Source organism: Thamnophis elegans, chromosome 5 (assembly GCF_009769535.1).
Source record: "Thamnophis elegans isolate rThaEle1 chromosome 5, rThaEle1.pri, whole genome shotgun sequence".
Taxonomy (NCBI): domain Eukaryota; kingdom Metazoa; phylum Chordata; class Lepidosauria; order Squamata; family Colubridae; genus Thamnophis; species Thamnophis elegans.
This window is the reverse complement of record NC_045545.1, coordinates 63,392,464-63,414,630: the sequence shown is the minus strand read 5'-3', so window position 1 is coordinate 63,414,630 and position 22,167 is coordinate 63,392,464. Positions and strand designations below refer to the sequence as shown.

Sequence of the window (22,167 nt, the reverse complement as noted above, 5' to 3'; positions counted from 1 at the left end):
GGTCACAGTCGGTGTTGGTGGGGGGGCAGAGATCGTCCCTGAGGCCCCTAACTTATGGGGTGCCGCAGGGGTCGGTCCTATCCCCCCTACTATTTAACATTTACATGAAACCGCTGGGCGAGATCATCCGAAGGCACGGGATAAAATATCACCAATATGCGGACGATACACAGTTGTATCTGTCCGCCCCGTGCCAACTCAATGAAGCGGTAGACGTGATGAACCGGGGTCTCGAGGCCGTTAAAGACTGGATGAGAGCAAACAAGCTGATACTCAACCCAGACAAGACCGAGTGGCTGTTGTGTTTTCCTCCCAAAAATTTGACCAACATACCATCACTCAGGCTGGGGGGACAAAACTTACATCCCTCAGAAAGGGCCCGCAACTTGGGAGTCCTTCTGGACCCACAGCTGACTTTTGACCACCATCTCTCAGCTGTGACCAGGGGGGCATTTGCCCAGGTTCGCCTGGTGCGCCAGTTGCGGCCCTACCTGAATCGGGAGGCCCTCACAACAGTCACTCGAGCCCTTGTGGTCTCCAGGCTGGAATACTGTAATGTGCTCTACATGGGGCTGCCCTTGAAGAGCATCCGGAGATTTCAGCTAGTCCAGAATGCGGCCGCGCGAGTGATCGTGGGCGCACCACGGTTCGCCTACATAACACCGATCCTCCGTGAGCTGCACTGGCTACCTGTCGATCTCCGGGTGCACTTCAAGGTCCTACTCACCACCTATAAAGCGCTCCATGGTAGTGGATCTGGCTATTTGAGAGACCGCCTTCTGCCAATTACCTCCCTTCGTCCCATCAGATCGCATAGAGTTGGCCTCCTCCGTATTCCATCCGCCAGTCAGTGCCGACTGGCGACTACCCGGAGGAGAGCCTTCTCTGTTGCGGCTCCGACACTATGGAACAATCTCCCCGTGGAGATTCGTACCCTCACCACCGTCCAGGCCTTCCGCACAGCCCTCAAGAACTGGCTAGCCCGTCAGGCCTGGGGATAAGTCTATTTTCGCCCCTCCCGAATGTTGAGTGAATGTTGAGTTTTATTGTTTAATTTACTTTTGTTCACATTTCTTTTTGTACTGTCCTACACTCCCTTTCCTTTGTGATTGTAAGCCGCCCTGAGTCCCCTCAGGGAAAAGGGCGGCCTATAAATGTCCAATAAATCCAAATCCAAATCCAAATCTTCTATTGTCATAGGCAGATTATTCTGCTGCTCGCCTGCTTTACTCTCTGAAATTCTATCTAATATTCATCCTGAATTATCTTTTAATGTTGACCTCTTGCTCCTTGTCCTGATTGCAGTTTTAATGGAGAATGAGATTACGCTGCCCTGTACTGTTATATCTTTTCTCACATTTCTCTTTTGCAAATTAGGTGTAACCACTCTTTTAATTGTTCCATATTGGATTTAGGTTTACTGAAAACATATCACTCTGGTAGCTCTTTTTTGAACCTGCTCTTTGTCCCTTGTAAAAATATGATTTTCAAAATTGGGCACTATGCTCCAGCTGTAAATTGGTTGGAATAAAATGGCATAGGAATGTTAATTATAAAATAATAAATAACATATACATGCTGATATACCTACTGTCATTGGAATAGAGTGCTTCATGCTCTAAAGCATCTAGTTTCCTTTCAAATCATATACTCTAAATTCCATTATTCTGTTAATGCAGACCAAGATTGCATAGTCTTCTTTGTTGCAGTTCTATATTGTTGTTCATATTCAAGTGATAGTCTACTAAGAGTTCTAGATGTTTTGTGCATATTCTGCTGTAACACTATATTATAATTATATTACATTACATTATAAAATGTGTCCAATGGAACCTTGAACAGAACTTTGATCCTGTAAGGTCAAGGAGATTCAATTTCACTTTGGGAGGCTCTGGGTGATTTGGGGCACTCTCTCTCTTTCTCTCTCAGCCCAACCATCCTCATATGGTTTTTATGAAAGAGAAAATGGGAAAAGAAATCATTGTGTATTTTCTTTTAAGCCCATAGAGAAAAAGTGGTATATAAAACAAATAGTTATAATATATTTGTTTTTCATAACATTCAGAACATCTCATTAGTAGTGATGCCACTCAGAAACACAGTTTATTTCCCCCCTCCCATAAGTGTTCCCAAAACATGTTATAAATAACACTATTTCCTTCCTTTAGTTTGAAAGTAGTTCCTTCCTGTATGTAGAATGTAAAAGTCTCACATTCTGAGATATGTTTGCCAAATTCTTTTGTATCTTAAGACTAAATTCTTTATTTTATACTTCTGTTGTTTGGGGACAACTTATTTTCTTTCTCTGTTGCAAGTTGGAAAGCAGTATATTTGCAGTTATTTTTCTTTTAAAGAATGATTAGACTTTTATGATCCTTTGCTAATTCAAAAACAGCTGGGAAACAAATCAAGTTATGTGCAGATTTGAGTCTCTTAATCTCTGCTGGCCACCCATTTACGCTGAGCAGCAGCAACAGAGCCACTCTAGTTCTTTCTTTTAGGCAATGAAAGAAAAAAGAAGCTGTAAAAACGTACAACTATTATAAAATAATAAAATGTGTAGTAATATTGTATTATATAATTAAATTTTAAATAGTGGAATCAGCTTGTAGAACAAAAAGAAAAATGGGAAATTAAACATAAGCGATTGTGTGTTGTCCAAATTTATAAGTGGTTCTCCAGTCAGGACTTCCACTGGTAAATTGTTGGTTGAAATATTTTCGAATATAGAAAGAGATAAAAGCAAATTTCAGGCCATTGCATAATTAATGGAGAATAGGCATCCTTCAAACTTTGTAGCAGAATCTTTTGTGTCCTATCATAAAAGTATACAGTATTCATTTCCTTTGCCAACTCTTAATTTTTAAGATACCTGTACTTATGTACAATATCTTCTGCCTGGATGAGATCTGTCACAGTGCATGACTACAAAGTATGAATTAGTCCTGCATATTGATTATAATAATTACTCAACCTATTCCGATTCTGTAACAGATTGAAAAGAAGAAAAAGTGGATAAATGATGTGGGAACAAAAGGAAATAGAATAGGAGAATAGGAGAAGGTCACAAGTATCAAGATCTGAAAACTGAAGCTGATAGATGAGGGCATAAATTCACCACAGTTGTCCCAGTGGTTATCAGCACAGTGGGTGCCATACCAAAATAATCCTGTACGGCACCTATAAAATCTGCACATTGACACATTTTCTATCTGCCATTGCACAGGCCACACTGCTTGGATCTGCACATATATAATACCAATATATGACAACATTCTAGGTTTTTGGGAAGAACGTGGTGTGAATGAAGGTCAACACCAGCTAAAGACTTGGCAGTTGTGATCTCACATTGTTGTGAACAGATTCCTTAATAATTCATAGGTCCTTGGTTAGGACTTGAATTATTAAGTTGCAACACATGTTAGACTATGAAACTAATTGTAAATGATCTATAATAGTAATAGTCTATTTTCAAATATTGATTCCCCATGTTAATTTAGTGTGATAATAAAGAAACCAGATTTAGTATGTTGTTACCTAAATGGAATATTATTTCTTTACATAATGATAGAAGGAAGATATAAGAAACTAATACTTCTCTATGCAACTATTGGTAAACTGATTCAGTTTATAAACCACTGAATCAGTTTACCAATAGTTGCATCTTCCTTCTATCATGCTAAATTACATAGTGACTAGGTTTGATTTGTTTTTCAGTAAACTGAATAGGAGTAAACCTATTGTATTAATTTGATTAACTATATAAATGTCAGGAAAAGGTTGATATGTTTATAAAATTGAAGAATAGTGGAACTGACAGTTTGAGAGAAATCAATAAGCCATATTTGATTTGATTTAAATGACCTTTGTTTTGTGAAATACTTCAAAAGCAAATATTTATTAGCAATTCATCTTTTACTGAAAAAGCTTAATTTTAAAAAAAGCTATGTTTAAACTCTTTTTATAGTTGTAAATCATACTTTCCCCTTAATGTTGTTTAAATGATAAATAAAAGCACCAAGAACTAAATTTAGCATACTTCAAAAAATATTTTTATTGTCTAAGATAGTGAGCTTGATGTCAATATTATGTAGGCAGAAAACAGCAATTTCAGGGTTACACAGCTAATAATCTCTTGTCTTATTGGTAAGTAATATGAAAAAGTAAAGGTAAAACTAAATTTTAAAAGGTTGGAAAGATTTTTACTGGCAGATGTACACAATCCTTGTGCTGAACAGGTTTGGCTTTGAAGCTCCAGACTTAATATGCTTTGATTTGTGTTTTCTCAGATTGATCTTCCTCCATCCAAGTTTTGCTGATGATGAATGGAGCAGCCAATGTGAATGCAGCTGGACGCAGCCATTATGCCTCCTCTATACCTATTCCTAGAGCTGCATCTCATAGCAAGATACATACTCTGGCAGCATCTCCTAAGCTGCCCCCTAAACAGAACTGTGCGGGAGCATATTCCTCACCAAGGATATCATCTCCCAGGATAGGGAAGGCACAGGGAAGCTCAACCTGTGGAGCTCCTAAAGGATCGAAGCAGAAGCTTGTGGTTAAGGTTGCAGCAGCTGCAACTCCTAGACCAGAGAAAGCAGACATATCTGGGAGCCATGATGAGACAGAGGAGATGGACTCTGGCCTTAGTTCAGGGTTGGTGTCTGGCTACAGCAGTCCCTGGGGCTTACCAAAGGCCAATTCCAGACCTACCAAGATAGTGAAGAAAGCTGTTATTCAGACACCTGAGAAAGTAAAGAACACCTCTAAACAAGGTGAAAGTAATAGCAGCCTCGTTGCTGTGAAGGTCCTTGGAAAGCCCAGCACAATTGCTGACCCGGCAAAGACCACTCATCTGCCAGGGAAGAGCCCTTCCTATCTCAACCTGTATAATGAGACTCAAATGTCAAAGACTTCAGAGGGATCTACCACAAAGAGGCCTCAGAGCTGTCCAGCAAAAGGTCAATCAGCCTCAGAAGTCAACTGGAAGGAAAGTGGAACATCCAAGCAAGAAGATAATCCTCAGACAATCTCACTGGATACAAGCAACCTTAATAAGGGACCTGTGTTGCATACAGCACCCATCAGTTTCTCTTCTGTGCCACAGCATAACCATCCCATTATGGCCACGGTTGCCCCTTTTCATTATCGGTAAGTGTCACAGAGTATGTATTCCTAAATATATCTTTCTTCTTACTTATTTATTAGATTTCTATCCTGCCTTTATTATTTGAATAAAGTAAAGGTGAATAGAAAAAAAAAATTCTAGCTCTGCTTTCCATTATCCTAATATTACTAAATAAGATGTATTGTAGGAAATATATCATCCTTTTAGCCCTAGTTTTCTTGAGAAAGTTTAGCATTTGCATGCTACAAATAATTTATGAGCCAAGGTGGGAGAAGCAAACTCCATTTTTAGACTCTAGCACTAAAAACAAGCTATCACTTAGGGCCAAATTCATTAACACAGTGAGACTTGTTAAGAATTTCATTTGAATAGATCTGCATAGACAAATGCTTGTAGCAAAATTGTTTTATTGCTTCCCCAGGTTCTCGGATAGCATTATTGCCTGACCACTGTAGATAGCTTGCTGTGGCATCCGGATTATATGTTCATGGAGAAGATGTATATGTATCATAACAATTTCAGAATTGCTCTGACATATGCCAACAGCTGTCATATGCCAGTGCTAGTTCATTCAGCTAAAATATTTATTGTACTCATTACATGTGATATGTGAGTTTGGTTCGTGTGACTTGGCACCTTAGGTCAAAGAAATTGGTTCCTCCTAGAAGAACCTGGTCTTTGCTTTATTAAGGTGTCAGGCAAGAGACAGAATTATGGCTTAATAATTATAACCTTTTTGTGCATTATATTAAGATCGTTGGAGATATATAATAGGCCTATGCAAATTGGGTCCACTCCCTTTTGAATTGTTGATTTAGGTTGGCAAGTTGATCTGACTGAAATTAACAATTTGATTTGGAAAATTCAATTTGGATGTCCAAATCAAATAATCAGAATCATAATAATTTGATTTGAACCCATGTGCGCATATATAAAAAGGGCTTGAATTGGTCTGAATTGAATTGATTAAGAGGTGTCTCTTTTGATTTGAAATAAATCATTACTTCAGTTTAAGAATTTGATTTGATGACTCAGTGAATTGACTCCAGACTGTTTACAAATTAAATATGTGCACAGCCCTGATATATTATGAATACGAAGAGAAATTGATTGGTTGTGCTTTTTCTGCCTACCAGGTGGCAGGGTGAGAAAGAGAAGAGCAGCCTTCCTCAGAAGGAAGAGTCATGTGATGTGCAGCAGACCAGCTCTCCCGAAGGGCCTGAGCTCAACCTGAGAGGCATGAGTAAGTAAAAAGATGGGATCATTCTCTTTAGTGGGACAAGGGGCTCAGAACCCCTGACACATGGATGTGAAAGAAAGTGGATCTGCTTTGGAGTGCTGCATGTAGGATGCAGCTACCTGTCTTAAAGCAGTAACCAATGCATGATTCTTCTTGGACATTGACATCTGTGGACTGATTAGTGGGGGAGAATTTCTAATGCTCATTTTCCATTGTCCCATACTGTTGTTCCTTCAGCTTTGAATTGGGGCTTTGAATGCAAAGCAAGAGACCATAGACCTGCCGAGTATTGATTACACAGTATATTCTGAAGTCCAGTATAATGGTAGTCTATTATAACCATCAATGTAGCTGATTGATTAGTCTTGATCAGGTTAGGAGAATGACACTGGAGCTTCCTGAACTGAGCTTAAAATACTTGATTTAACCAGAATAGGTTATTCATTTTGTATGACATATTCATGCTGCTTTTTCTTGCTGGAAGATCCTTGTGAGGTCCAGCAGCCAGAATGTGTAAATTATTTAGTTGTGACAAAGTCATGTTGCCTGGGATGCATCACGAGGAAGCTAGTCTACCTACAGAATAGGTTCCACAGAGTGAAAGAAGAGAGATCAGTGTTTTCAGAAACAGAATTCACAGTTTGGGATTCTCTGCATAGTGCCTGAATGCATATACAGACAGTCCTCACCTAGTGATCACAACTGGGGACCAGCAACTCCATCATCAACTACAGCAGTCACTAAGCAGAAATCACATGACTGCAAGAGGCTTATGACCTCACTCCCATTTGGTCATTAAGCAAGTCATGGCAATTGTTAAGGAAAACATCACATGACTGCAACTTGTGATTTTACTTCTACCTTGTCTACTTAACTCCGCTTGCTGCAAGCAAGTTGCAAAGCACACAAATAGCAATCACATCACCATGGGTACAATGCAGTAGTCATAAATGCAAGGGTTGGTCATAAAGCTATTTTTTTCTTTTGCACCATTGTAATTTTGAATGGTCACTAAACAGAGTTGATAAGCAAAAACTACCTATAAATATTTTGCCCATTGCAATTTTTCAGTTTTAAGTAAGACTAGTATTCAAATACATCAAACATCTATCTCATAATGTATCAACTGTTACAGATACTACTGTATTATAATTTCTCTTTGAAATCTTTATAAAAATGTAAAAGGATTATGATTATTGCCTCTTGTTTTAAGTAGTTTGCTATATAAAGAGTAGGTCATGCATTTTGGAAGTAGTTAAAGTGTAATTAGGAATTAGATTTCAGAAGATCAGATGAGAGAAAAGAATCTGAGATTGCAAATCTACATTTTTGGGAGATGGGTGAGAAACAACTGTTAAATCCAGCCCCTGGGAGGGGGGGGGGGGTTAACTTCTGCATAGCTGGAAATGTAATAACTTATTTGACAAATACGCTTTTTTTGACTCTGCTTGGCACTCTTACAGAAAAGTATTATCTCTGGTGTTTAAGATCAGATTCTGAAAATATGATCAGAATTCTAAGAAAGCATTTTAATAATCAAATGAAGGCTTAACTACACATAAATGCTGCAATATATATTCTCTTCTTCTGAAGAGAATTTTATTTTTAAAGCTGAAAGCAGCTATGAGTTTGCATTCTTGCAGAGAACTGGTGGGAAGAAAGATTCTTTAACACCTGATGGCTCAAAATATTCCTTTCCCATCTCACAAACTCTTGCCAATTTTATTGGTAAATTGAGAAATGTATTTTAAAGAGACAATGTTCTGATCACATTGCAAATTAACTTCCATTTTTTTAAAATTATGTGGAATGAATGGCATTCTGTTCCATTTAGGCTATTCAGCAGAAAAAAGTGTGACTTGTTTAATATATGGAACTGAAATATATTTTCCTTTTCATAGTAATTGTAGTTGCAATGTAGTTGAAATAATCCTGTAAGAATTGATTCTAAACATCTACCAAGGAGCATATTTCTTAGAGGAGGAGTCATTCTTAAATCCAAGATTATTCAGGTAACTTTATATTATAGGTAGTCCTCAATTTACAACAGTTCATTTGGTAGTGACTGTTACAAAGGCACTGAAAAAATGATTTATGACCGTTTTTCACACTTATGACTGTTGCAGAATCCCCATGATCACGAGATCAAAATTCAGATGCTTGACAACTGGCACCTGGGGTCATGTGATCACCTTTGGCGACCTTCTGACAAGCAAATCAATGGGAGGCCAAATTTAACAACTGTATTACTTAGTTAACAACTACAATGATTCACTTAACAACTGTGGCAAGAGAGTTTGTAAAATAGGGCAAAGATCACTTAACAACTGTCTTGCTTAGCAACATAAATTTTGGTCTCGATTTAAGTTGTAAGTCAAGGAGTACCTGTATTAGATTCACATGTTGACTGCCTTTTAAAAAGTCACGTATGTTGGAGGAAGACATTACCTATGATAGGGGAATATAAAGTGTATTCAGGAATGGATTTTTTGAGTGCTAATATAGTTACCTAAGCCTTTGAAGCAGACTAACAAACCTGGTTGTGTGGAATCCTTAATGGTCTCTGACTTCATAATTCAATCCTGGCTACAAATATTCTCTTCTATTGAAACCTGGTTTTGAACAACACTTATATTTATGGGTATGAAATATACCCTATGTATGTAATCACTAATAATGATTAATAATAATGTAAAGTACTGTATCATATCAGAAAAAAATGCATAGGGTAGTCACTGATGCACCAGTTTCCTGGCATCTCCTGTCAACTTCTACATGCCGTACAGCTATATTTTTCAAGAAATATATCTTGTTGATATGATGATACAGTTTAAACTGTTAAAAACCTGATCTGTGGGTAGAAATGTTATGGTCTATGGAGGTTGTTAAATTAAAGATGCTCTGAGTCACACTGGGTGCTAGAAATAATCTTAATCAATCAGTGACATCAATACTGTGCATTAAAATGGAATAAGATAGCAGGTTGCTTCAAAATTCCTTTTTATGTTAACAAATAATGCTTTGAATTTCAGGGTCTATTAGTAGAATAGAGGAAAAGAGAGTTATGTTTAACTTTTCTATATAAGACTTGAATTTAAATGAATAAGGCTAATCAATATTTTGCTTTTTAACTCAAATTATAGATTTGGGGAACCATATGCCACTTAGAGGCAGTGTAGTAGTTAAGGCATTGGGCTGGAAACTGTGAGACTGCACTGTAGTCCCACCTTAGGCACAAAGGTGACCTTGTGCTAGTCCAGTGGTTCTCAACCTGTGGGTTGGGACCCCTTTGGGGGTCAGACAACCCTTTCACAGGGGTCGCCTAAGACCATCAGAAAACACATATTTTCGATGGTCTTAGGAACTGAGACATCACTTTTATGGTTGGTGGAACTGTATGAGGAACTGTATTAAAGAGTTGCGGCATTGGGAAGGTTGAGAACCACTGTGCTAGTCAGTCTCCTGGTAAACCGAAAAGTAGATAAATGTCTTTGTCTGCTATGCAAGATCTATATTCATCAATGTGTTTCCCTACTTGGCTTATTTCATCTGGTGTTTCTATACCAAAATATTAAGGTGCAGATATATAGGTAGAAGAATGGGTATTTTAAATGTACTACTGCAAATAAAAAGAGTCAATGTGATATATTAGCTAAACCAGAGGTATCAAATTAGATTTCATTGAGGGCCACATCAAGGTTGTGTTTGGTGGACGTAGCCAGGATGGGGATGGCCAGCTCAACGTCCCTTATGTCGGAGGCACCTGTGGTGGCCCAAGTGCTCTGCCAGAGAAAACAGGCTCCCGAGTTCTGTTTTTGGCTGTGATGGCCTCCTGCAACCCTCTATGGCACCATGGGCCAGTCCTTTGCTGTTTCCAGGATGGCCTCATGGGCCAGTTCTAAGTACCCCATGGGCCGGATTTGGCCCCTGGCCCTTGAATTTGACATCCCTGAGTTAAGGCATTAGGCTAGAAACTGGGAGACTGTGCATTCTAGTCCTGGCTTAACCACAAAATCAGCTGGGTGACTTCGGACCAGTCATCTCTCTCAACCCTAGGAAGCAGGTAATAGCAAATCACTCCTGAAAAATCTTGTTAAGAAAACTGTCTGGACTTTTCCAGGCAGTCTCTGAGAATTGAACACAATGGAGCAGAAGGGAAAAAAGGGCATTCAGAATGAGTGTGATTAGAGTGGTACACGGGCCTTATACATAAAAATAAAATGTTCTTATTTGTTTTCCAAATGTTCTGCAGGATTAGTAAGCGATGTGATTTTTGTTTCTTTCGCCCATCCATGTTTCACTTTTGTTTCAGTCTTTGTACACGCCCTTTTATGTTTTATAATACAAATTCCAATTCTGTTCAATTACAGCTGAAGGCTCTTATTTTCATGACATCTTAGCCTCAATCAGTGGTTAAGTTCATTGACTTTTAAGCCATAGAATGGATTATCCAAAGGAAAACTTGTTCTAATCATTTGGTTAACATTATAGCTTAATATTCCATGTATACAAGTGTCTTAATAAATAAATAAATCATCTGAACTAATTAGCTAGTGGAGCTAATCATGAATAGATCTTTCATACCTGATGAAAGTTCTCTGGAAATTCCTGAGAAGCCGATTCAGATAGATCATTCCTTAAAATAAAAAGAGATAAGTAGTATGGACCCATCCTAACTTCTTTGTGGACATTCCCCAAAGTAGCAATTAATAGCATTTTGATTTATATACCTCTTCATAGTGCTTTTCTAAGCAGTTTACAAAGTCAACATATTGCCCCCAACAATCTGAATCCTCATTTTACCTACCTTGGAAAGATGGACGCTTGAGTCAATCTTGAGCCAGTCAGAATCGAACTTCAGACTGTGGGGGTGAGTTAGTCTGCAATGCTGCATTCAAACCACTGCACCACCATGGCTCCTGTGCCATGAAAGGAAGTTACTCTTGTATTCACATAATCACCAAACTGCATCTAATTCACTTTGTGACCTTTCTTGTAATCTTCAGGGCTTCTTATATTGCCATTAATAAAAATAACTCCAATATTTACTTTACTGCCATTCTGAAGCAGGAAATACATGAAATTTCTCCCTTAGGGTGGAAGCATCAGGTGGTATTAAAATCTCCAGGGAATATCAGGACTGTAAACAATGTAGAGAAGTTGAAGAATATTCCAGAAGAAGGGAATTTCTGTTGCTGTAAATTTCATGGATGCATCCAAAAAGAAGTCAAGTTCACCTTAAAAGAGAGCTTACATTTTATACTTTAAAAGAGCATCACAAAATTGGAAATAAATATTCTAGTTTGGGATTTCCAGTTGGGAAGTCCCCAAATCCAGTCTAGTTTATATTAATACAAAGATCTTCAATAAGGTAAAGGTTCCCCTCGTATATATGTGCTAGCATGACTAAATGCCGAAAGCATACTATTACCTTCCCATCAAGGGTGGGTCATATTTTTCTACTTGCATTTTTACATGCTTTCGAACTGCTAGGTTGGCAGATGCTGGGACAAGTAACAGGAGCTCACTCCATTACACGGTGCTAGGGATTTGAACCGCCTAACTGCCGACCTTTCTGATCGACAAGCTCAGTACATCTGCTTCATTTGCTTCAATACATCTGATGAAAAAGAGCCAAACCTCTCTTTGGGTAATCACTCCCACTGCCAGAGGGTTCTAATTATTAAGTTTAACACAATTTAATAATGAATAATCCTTCAACACCCCAAACCTTATGATAAAAATTAAAATGTGTCATAGTTATGTTTATGTTTTCACTAATTGATTTCTGCCTCCTCCCCTCCCAACCCAAATCTGCAGCCACTGGATCTAAATTGAAGATGCTGGGAACCAAAAATTCTGAAGAATAGGACTTTCTTGTAAGATCTCACCAAATCATTTTGTTTGGAATAAAGAGGAAACAGTTTTCTATTAAATTTTGGATTGCTTTGCAGAAAAGGTCATTGGGCGGGAAGGTCATTCAGATCACCCTAAATCTATAAAAATCTAAACTTGGCAAGAGGTTGTTCTAACTGCAAATCAGCCTCTCTCAACCAAACTGAAAATAGCTAAAATAAAGGGGTAGGGATATAGGTAGTTTGATTAAACTTAATTAAAATAAACATTTCACTTCTACTTATTTTTAATTGGCATACTTTTGTAGGTTTAATTTTTTGTGGTGTAATCTAAAGTTTGAAATCAGGCTATTTGGATGTAATATAGTTCACTCTATTGAGCAAATCTTTAAAATGGGTTAATTCCGCAATGATTAATGTGTTATGTGAAGAGGGCCAATTAACCCCCTACAGTTCAAACAACAGACTAAGAATCAATAGAATGTATTCATTTTGAATAAGTGTATTATATGAGCCCAGCCTGTAGAATTTATAAGCTACAATGTACTAGAGAAATAAGCAATGTGCAGATCTCCAATTATTGCTGTATTATGATATAGCATTCTTTACTATTGAACATGTTTTCTAAAGTTCTAAAGTGTTTTTAAAGTCCTCAACTTTTCCAAAGTTTTCCCTTCTATAGGAGTTGTATTTCAGCAACATCTGGAGTAGTCCACTTTTTCTATGTCTAGTTGATGGCTTAGTGTGTAGTGTGAAAACAACCAATGCTGTTCTGAAATCTGCTTGGCATTTTCTCAAGTTTTCATCACCTGTGAAAGAAATTTCTGTTTTTCTGAATTTTTTTCATTTTTTCCCCTCTAGTTTTTAAATTGAAGGTGGCAGATTGGTGCTGTTGTTTTCTGTTATACCATCTCCCTGATAGCTGTGCAGATTTCTTAATCTGAAAATTCTCACTAAGAGGACTTCTGTCATAAGTTGCTGCCTTAGAGTAAACTAGAATGAGAAAGTCCTTAGAGGTTATATAGATTGATGGAGAGATGACTGTTGAGTAAAAATCAGGACATGATTTTCAGGGAGATAATTATATAACCAAAGATGACCTTCATCTTGGTCATTCTTTACTAGTTACATACAAGAACACCACGTTTCACCCATGAGTGTTTCATCAAAGTTCCCTTGTATTGTGATAACATTTTAATCCCATCAAATTGATTAAGAACTACTAAAAATGTAGAAGAAACTTTCTGCCCAGAAAATGCTTTATCTGTTGATAATTAACAGTATTTCAAAGTTTCTTCCTTACTTGTGATAGCTGCAATGATGTAAATGGAGGAGGACAAAGTGGAAAAGGAAACAGACTGGATACATCAAGAAGTTAAGAAAGAAACAGGATCAGCATATGCAACTGCCTTTATTTCAACGGACTTAGTGATTTATTGGAATAGTATTCATTACTAGATAAGTCCTTTGTGGCTTGACAGCAGTGGTGTGCAAGCTTTATGTCCTGAAGCACATTTTTAATTTTTTAAACATGCATTTGACCTCTACAAGTCCCCCTGGGAATATTGTCAGTGAAACAGAGATGTCACTGTTCTGAAAAAGTCCTGGCTGTTCATTTAGGGTTGAAGAACACAAAATAAATGTGTTAAATCTTAATGCATGAATTTTGCAATGTGAGCAAATCACAGAGCCGAAAATTGGTAATTTCAGTGGCATGGCTTGGGAATGCGCTGAATGCCTCCAAAATAGGATGTGGGAGAGGTTGTTGTTCATAGGTTGTGAGAGTCTGTGATAGGACAGAAAGAAAATACATTTCCAGGACCAAACTGTCTTTCTCCAGCCATTGTTGGCTCCATGAAGAAGGACGGTGCATGTTCAAATTCACAGAGACAGATGGATTATCAGCCGTTTATCTAGTGTTACTTGTAACCTGACTGCTTTGACAGATGGGAGGTCCATAGTCAATTCTGAGATGATGGTTCATATCATGAAGATGGGGGAGGAGGCAGAGAGAGCACAATCATTATTGAGGAGGAGGTGGGGACTGCAATATGCCTAATAGCATGAAATGGGATGGAGGTGAACAAAAGGGCAGGCAGTGGCTTCCATGAGTGATGACTTATGTGCACTGTACGAGAAAAAAATTGCTCAAAATCTCCTGACCTTTTGGGAAGGTGGTTTGGTTACATTTCATAATTTCTTGTCTATTGTTCTCTGCTGCTTTTCTACATAGGCTTCCAGGTGGGAAAAAAAACAAGCGATAGCAATCTTCACAATTTGAGGGGGGGGGGTCTTTCTTGATTTCCTGGTTTGTGGATTGATTTCTGGTTGCGAGGTGCCTTTAATATTTTATAGCAAAACCAGGGATAAATGGCAGAGAAGCATACCATTTTCTCTTTCTTCCTGATAGCAGAGAATCATGCCTTGTAACAGAAGAACAAATGCAATGTAATGAGAATTTATGAAGGTGTATATGGCTCAGCAACTCTTCCTTGAAAATAAAACATGCTTTAAAAATAATCAGAAAGAAAGAATGCTGCATAAGCAATATCAGTTCCAGCAGACCTTGACAGGCTGAGACTGGCTGTTGCCATGACACCTACTACTTGCACAGGAGGGTCATTGGACTTCAGCTTCAAATACATTAACTGCTGGGGATTATCATGATATATTTCTCATTGCTAAATACATTTCATTGCTGTCTAAACCAACCTCAATCCTGGCTAACTTATGCTGCCACCTGTACTCATCTTCCTGGACGATTATTGCTAGATGTTATCACTATCATTGATGACTACATACCCCACTGCTTCTATGTGGCTGAGAGTAAAACAGCCTTTTAGACTATGCTAAACTGAGGGTTTGTGGTTCAATAGTTAGTTGGTTTTGTGCCTTCAAGTCAGTGTTGAATTCTGGGGACTGCCTGGACAAGTCCCTTCGGTTTTCCTTGCAGAAGCAGTTGGTCATCGTCGCTTTTCTGGGCTGAGAGAGAGAGAGAGACTGGCTCAAAGTCACTCTGTTGGCTTCATGCCTAAGGTAGGACTACCGTCTCTTGGTGTTTACCTTGAACCTTAGCCACTACACCAAACTGAAGGTCAATATTCACCTTTTATCTTAGTATCAGAAAACCAGGTTTAGGGTGAAGCATGTTATAGAAGGTAAGCTATTGGATCATGTTCAGAGGTGTTATTCAGCCAATTCAGACCGGTTTGCCAGAACCAGTAGTGGAAATTGCAGGTGGGCCCATGAAGTGAACGGATGTGCGCAGGGCGAACCAGTGGTAAAATGTGAAACTCACTGCTGATCATCATATGGATGTCCCTGGGCCAGTATGCATATCTATTCCATTGAGGATTATTCCTTTTTTGCTCATTGCTATCAGACCTAAGTATCCTCATATAACACCATTAAAAGGTTTTTTTGGGGAAACTTTTAGTTAGTGCCCATGGGGATTTTTTCAAAAAACATTCTTTATATACACTATTTGGGCAATTTTAGTTTGATCATTCCGGTAAAAAAAGAAAGAAGTTTACCTTTTCCAAAGCTTCTCAAGGATTGTGTGCCTGAACAAGGTACAACCTGTGCTCCATCCCTCAAGCAGCCAATGCACAGTTGAAAAGCTGTGTAGAAACATGACACATGAAAATGAATCAGAAAAATAGAAATTGAGTAGAGAATAGATTGTGAAACAATGGGAAGCAATGAAGTTGATTACAGAACCAAATGGGCCAAGAGAGGCTATGGATAATCATAAAGAAAAACGGGCACATTTTTTGGATACGTATTTTCTAGGCCACAGTCTGCCATTTTATTGTTCCACATAAATTAAGTCCTAGAATATAAATTTATTCTAGACAGTTTTGTCAGTTGTGTGAGAGGATGAATTTCTGATCAAATAGCATGTAAAATGCAGAGGCCGGTGATTGGATTAATGCACTATTTTGCAGATCCTAAGCATTGAAGATTCTTAGCAGTTACATGTTGTCCTTGACTTATACCCATTGATAAATAAGTTATAGTATGGGGCTGAAAAAAGTGACTTATGCCTGGCATTTGCACTTATGATGGTTGCAGCATCTCCATGGTCACATGATCAAAAATTGGGTGCTTAGCAACCAGCATGTATTTGCAGAGTTGAAAAAGGCAGAAAGGGGAATCTTCCATACCGTTCCCATTGTGTCTCTGCCACTAGCTTCCATAAGGTGGAGGAGGGAAGAACCCTTTTGAGGGAAGAACCTATGCATAGACTCTCCATGTGATTTAGAATGCTGTACTTCATGTCTATCCACTTAAATGCAAAGAAGATGTGACCAACACACGTGATCCAAGTATTTCTAGTAACATGATTATAATTGTGGTAGAAGGTTTTGCTGAATATACCTATTCAGAAATAGGACATTCACTTGTTTTAGTTTCAATATTTTGTTTGTTATTAATTTTGGGGGGGAAATGGTTGATTGTCTTTCCATCTACTTTCTGAATTCCTGCCAGGCTTTGGCAACAAAGCAATCTATCATTGGCTGTAGTTGAAGTTGAATAGATAAATTTGTCTTGGAAGGGAGGGAAGGATGAGATTTCCTAAGGCAAAGGTAATGATGTTTTGGACAAGAGTTATCTGGTAAGAGGATTGAAAATCAATTCCCCTTTAATAGAGAATGAGTTATCCCAGTAACACCGCTCTCCCTGTTGCCCCATGCAAAATAGGCTATTCCTAACATATTGAGAAATTTGACCTATTCAGACATCAATTCTATCATAATTTTCTTGCATTTGGCCTTCAAGCAATAAGTTCCCTACGGTTCTTAAAAATAAGAGACTGCCCTGGAAGGGAAAGAATCCAAATCTTCCCTATTGCAAGACAATCTGATCAATGTGGGAGTATTGCATTGTGTCAAATTTGTTTTTTCCCCACTCTCATGAGGACATACGATCCCTATGAGCCTAGGCTCAGCTGGGAACAGCTGTTCTGGACTGTAACCTTCCTGGGAGAATAGAAATCTGGGGTTCAGTGCCACGTCTCTACTGCAGCCTTTATTATAGATTCCTGCTGTTTAATTTACTATGGCTGGAAATTGTAGCACTTGGTTATGCAATAGTCTCTGCTTGGCCCTGTGAGTGAAATATTATCTAGCATGACCAAGCTGGAAGGATGGGTGAATACTGATTTGGTATGGGAACTAGTTCCCAGTCCTCATTGCTTCAGCTGCTGGAGGGAGAAGTATGAAATATGTGCCTCTCCCTTCCCATTTAGGAACTTGGCAAGGACTGGAGCAGCTGATTCCTTGTCCAATGGTGGTAATGTAGTTCCATTCCCAAGCATTTAAAATTGACTGTGTTGTTTGCAAATAATATGGATTTCTGCATGGCTCTTTGTTTTCCATCTAGACTCTATAACCCAAACATACATAATAACGGGGGATACTTTTAGAGACAGCTTTTAGATTCTCAAAAGTGTTTAGACATTGCTAACTTCTTCACATTACAAGGTTTCAAGGAGGAGGGGAGACTCAGAAATTGACAAGAAAACAAGATTCACACAACTCCAATACTTTGCCTATAATTGAATTACTTTGGGCATCAAAGACTTTGGCACCTTAAAGCAGTGTTTCTCATCAATGGCAAGTTTAAAATAGGTGGACTTCAACTCTAGAATTCTTAGAGGCTTAAGGTTCTAAGAATATATGAATCAAATATAAGTATCATGTTGTATCAAGTGTGGTCTTCTGTTTATCTTTAGTTTTGTGAATGATGAATCATAAATAAAATCATATGAGAATATATGTTATATATAATCATATGATTAAATATTATACACACACACACATACAATGAGCATATATTTAATCCCTTAGTAGATATCTCTTTGGGAAAATGTGATGTATGGAAAGAACCAGCAACTGTTGCAGATGTTTTGCTGTTTAAAATCAGCATCACAGCATAACCATGTATCTCTGTGTGCCCCAATATGTAATAGATATTACATACCTATATGTAATAATTCTGAATGTTTCTCTGAATAGGTTCTAGATATTAGTATGGGTTTCTTATTTTATTGAAATATATAATTTACATGAAAAAGAATATCTTAAATAAGTCCACGTTGTGTAGTAACTATTTTTCTTTTTAAAAAAATTGTGTGTGTGTGTGTGTGTGTGTGAAAATAATTTATTCCTCTCTAAAAACCATAATGGAAAATCTATTCTGTGGGCTACTTACACCTCTGAACATATAAGATCCTTGCATATGATGTCTTAAACTTTTTTGTGTAGTTACATTTATAATTATGCAGAACTATGCAGGTATTTTGGGCTTCTTTTCGGTTGGAAGACTTGATACTAAGGTAGGACTGAGCAACTGTTTTGAATCCAAGCAACGATAGAGTATAGTTTGCCAGGCGTTACACTTGGAAGAAAGGCTCGGTGGGTGGAAGTAAAGAGGATGGGATCAGCCAAGCCATAGGATTGCTGGGGGATGCAATAAAGGAAAATCCATGTTTATTTTGCTCCTTAGAATAAAAGCAGGAAATAATGGTAAGTAAATAAAAGGGAAGTTATTGAGGTCAGGGCAAAGCAAAAGGGTGGAGTTTCTTCCTGGAAGTATTTTTAGCATATAAAGATTTATTTATTTATCAATCATGTTTATATAGCTGCCACTCTCACCAAAGGTAGGCAGCAAACAAGAATCAATAAGATCAGGTTATCCATTGCCCATCCTTGTGGTAAAGGAAAGGGTTGCGACTATTGTTTTACCTACAAGGCCAGGCATGTTTGCTGGTTCAATTGGTCAAGCAGTCCTCCTGCTGGTTACAGCAGTCTTACAATTGTGTGGCATAGCTGTGCTTGGATGAGATGCTTAATCAGGTGAATTTAAAAAAAAAACCAACCAATGGCTACATACAACATGTAAAATCTGGAAAATTGGATGGAAATTAACCAAGCAGAGAACCAACCTAGAACTAAGGAGAAATTTCCAGACAGAATAATTAATCAGTGGAAGAACTTGCCTCTAGAGGTTGTGGGTGCTCCAACAGTGGAGGTTTTTAAGAAGAGAATAGACAACCATTTGTCAGAAATGATTGAGCAAGGGGTTGGACTAGAAGACACTCAAGGTTCCTTCCAAATTGGTGATTCTGTTATTATGGCTGTTGTTATTGTTTTAGTGGCAAAAAAGTTTGTATGAACATCAGTCCAAGTTTTATATTTAAGGCAATTTATGTTTACTCAGTAACCAAGTTAAGCATATTGCACAAATACAGTCATTGGTTTTAAAGGGGCCTTGAGACCATCCCATTTAAGCCATTCACCAAGTCCCATTGCTACAATATTTGACTGGAGTTCAGAGTGAGATTTTTGCTTACACTATAACTATTTTCTTTCTGTAAACATACATGCTCATTTTGTAGGAATATTTCCCATGAAATGTTGCCCAAATGAAATAGGGGAAACAGATTTCACTGATTTCTTGAGAGAAGGCCAGGTCCTCTCCTCAAGTTGTGTCTCATCAGGAAATTGGGACTGAAAGTAAGCCTCAACTCCAAATGGCAAGAATATAGCAGTGTGGTTTGTCCTCTAATTGTTTAACTTTCAATTATCTTTACTCATAGACTGCATAACTCTGCTTTCTTTTGCCACCATCCCTTTGAAGTCCATTTTAAGGAATGTTTTTTTTAAAAAAAATGCGAATGAGCCTGGGATTTGTAATAAAAGTGAAACATATTAGTTGAGCTCAGTGGCAGATGCACCATGACACAAAGATAATCGAAAAATAAAACCCTGTTCTTCCTAGAAGCTGATGTCTGATGTTCCCCATCTACACAGATATTTTACTCTGCCCCTATCAGGCTAATGGCTGAATCCATATTTATACTCTTAAAGACATTTTTTAAATAAACAGAAGAAATTCACAAGCATTTCATCCATCTCAGATGTGTTTGTAGGCTACATGTCACTTATCTCAACCATTGATATAGGGATGAGTGTTAAGGGACAAAAGTAGGAAAGGAGAAAATTGAGTTGCCTTATTCTTTATCACAATAATTAAGTAACAGAAATAAATCCCCTTGTGTAATTTTGTTTTGTAAATTCATCCAACTTCTGTTTTTCTTATTCTTTGTTTCTGTTTCAAATTGATGGCTGGCTGTTGGGATGGCTGTTGCCAAGGTAGCAAAGGAGCTGGCTCTGAAGAAAAGATAGAGGGATGTGAAAAGAATATAAAATCAGTGAGCATGTATGACAGAGAATAAAAAGAGATGATTATGGATAATTTTCACTTTATAGCATCCATTAGCTGTTTTTGAGTGCTATTTTAATTTTATGACTTAGGTTAGCATGTATAAACATATAAATGTTTATAGGAAGTCCTAAATTTACTTTCAGCTGGTATGATTTGGGGCAGCATTTTATTCTATTATATATTGTCATGTATTCTATAGTATATGTACAATGATGAGAAAGGAAATTTCTAAATAAAAAGATAAGTGTGTTGCTGTTTTTGCTATTTAACTGCATGCTTGCAAGTGGAATACTTATATATCTACCCCATTTCCCTGAAAATAAGACCTCCCTGGATAATAAGCCCAATTGGGCTTTTGAGTGCATGTGCTAAAATAAGCCGTCCCCCGAAAATAAGCACTTCCTGAAAATATTGCAACACAGAAGCAGCCATGAGGTGACCACCCTTGCCGCCTCCTGCACCTCAAAAATAATAAGACCTCCCAGGAAATAAGGCCAAGTGCTTATTTGGAGGGTTAATTTCCCTCTTATTTTCGGGAAAACATGGTACATAATTTTTGTGTGCGCAATTACTGTACCTTTTTACAGAAGTTTCTTAATTTGTGATGGTTATATGAGGAAGGGCATATTCATTACAAATATGATAGGGAGTTCTGATTTTAGTTCTGCTTCCTTATAGGTTGGAAATGAATGACAAATCCCACAACAATCTGCAAGAAAGATTGTTGCTCTAAACTAATTCCATTTTCATGGCTGGCAAATATGTTCACTCTGGTTTAAAAGCCCTGCAAGAATTCCTTGATTATGGGTTATAGCAACAAAAAAATATGAAAACTATTCTGCATTCTCTTTTAAGAATTTCGCTTTCCTCCATCTTTAAACTTCAATCGATATGTAGAGTGTTCAGTGAAGCTATAGCTATATCTTTTCATTCAATCAAGACTTGAAGCAAATTAGATCTTTTTGGTTGTATTGGCGATTCATGCCTATTGTGTTACGTATAAGAGTTTTTATTTTTATTTTTTAAAATCTTTTTTACTTAAAATCAAAGGTGAGGCTTTGGATGTTCAAAATTGTCTAGGCTATCATAAATTTCCCCAATATAAACCCCATAAACTCTGTGACCTGGTCATAACCTCCAGGAATTTGAATGGGGGAAAGAGACATCATATGTTTAATGGTAAACAACTGAATGATTAATTGTGTACTGTCAAATCAGTGCTTGTTTTATCAGCCACGTGGCTAGGCCAGTGTGATCTCTCTGCAGTATAGTTCTTCAGATTCTCCAATGGTATACCATTGGAGAATGGTATAGTAATCAGATGCATCCATCTTGCTGCTCCTTTGATCCTTTTCTCTTTCATTCTACCTTTCCCAGTATTACAGATTTTTCAAGGGAGCTTATCTTTGCATAATGTATGCAAAATGTGGTAATTTCAACCTGGCCAATTGTATTTTGAATGAAAACTCTGTATTGATTTGTTTATGATTCATTTGTTTGTTTTCTTGGCTACTCATAGTATTGTTAGGTGTTTTATCCAACTCAAAGCTCAAAACCATCAATACTCTTTTGATCCTGTTTCTTCAGAGTCTAATTTTCACTTCCCTATAATGTCACAGGAAAATCACTACTTCCACATTTCTGGTTTTTTGGCAGTATAGACGGGTGATGGCTAACTTTTTCCGGTCCGAGTGCCTAAAGCATGTGCACAT

The 22,167-nt window shown here is 37.7% G+C and overlaps 1 protein-coding gene across 1 annotated transcript in view; it reads left to right on the top strand.

The window, feature by feature from the left end:
• The first annotated feature begins 4,300 nt into the window (after positions 1–4,300).
• Positions 4,301–22,167, top strand: part of NAV1 (neuron navigator 1) — a 216,730-nt gene continuing 198,863 nt past the window's right edge. The window contains 2 exon segments of the mRNA XM_032218374.1: positions 4,301–5,151; positions 6,265–6,371. Coding sequence (XP_032074265.1) covers positions 4,319–5,151; positions 6,265–6,371 — 940 coding nt within the window. The 5' untranslated portion in view covers positions 4,301–4,318.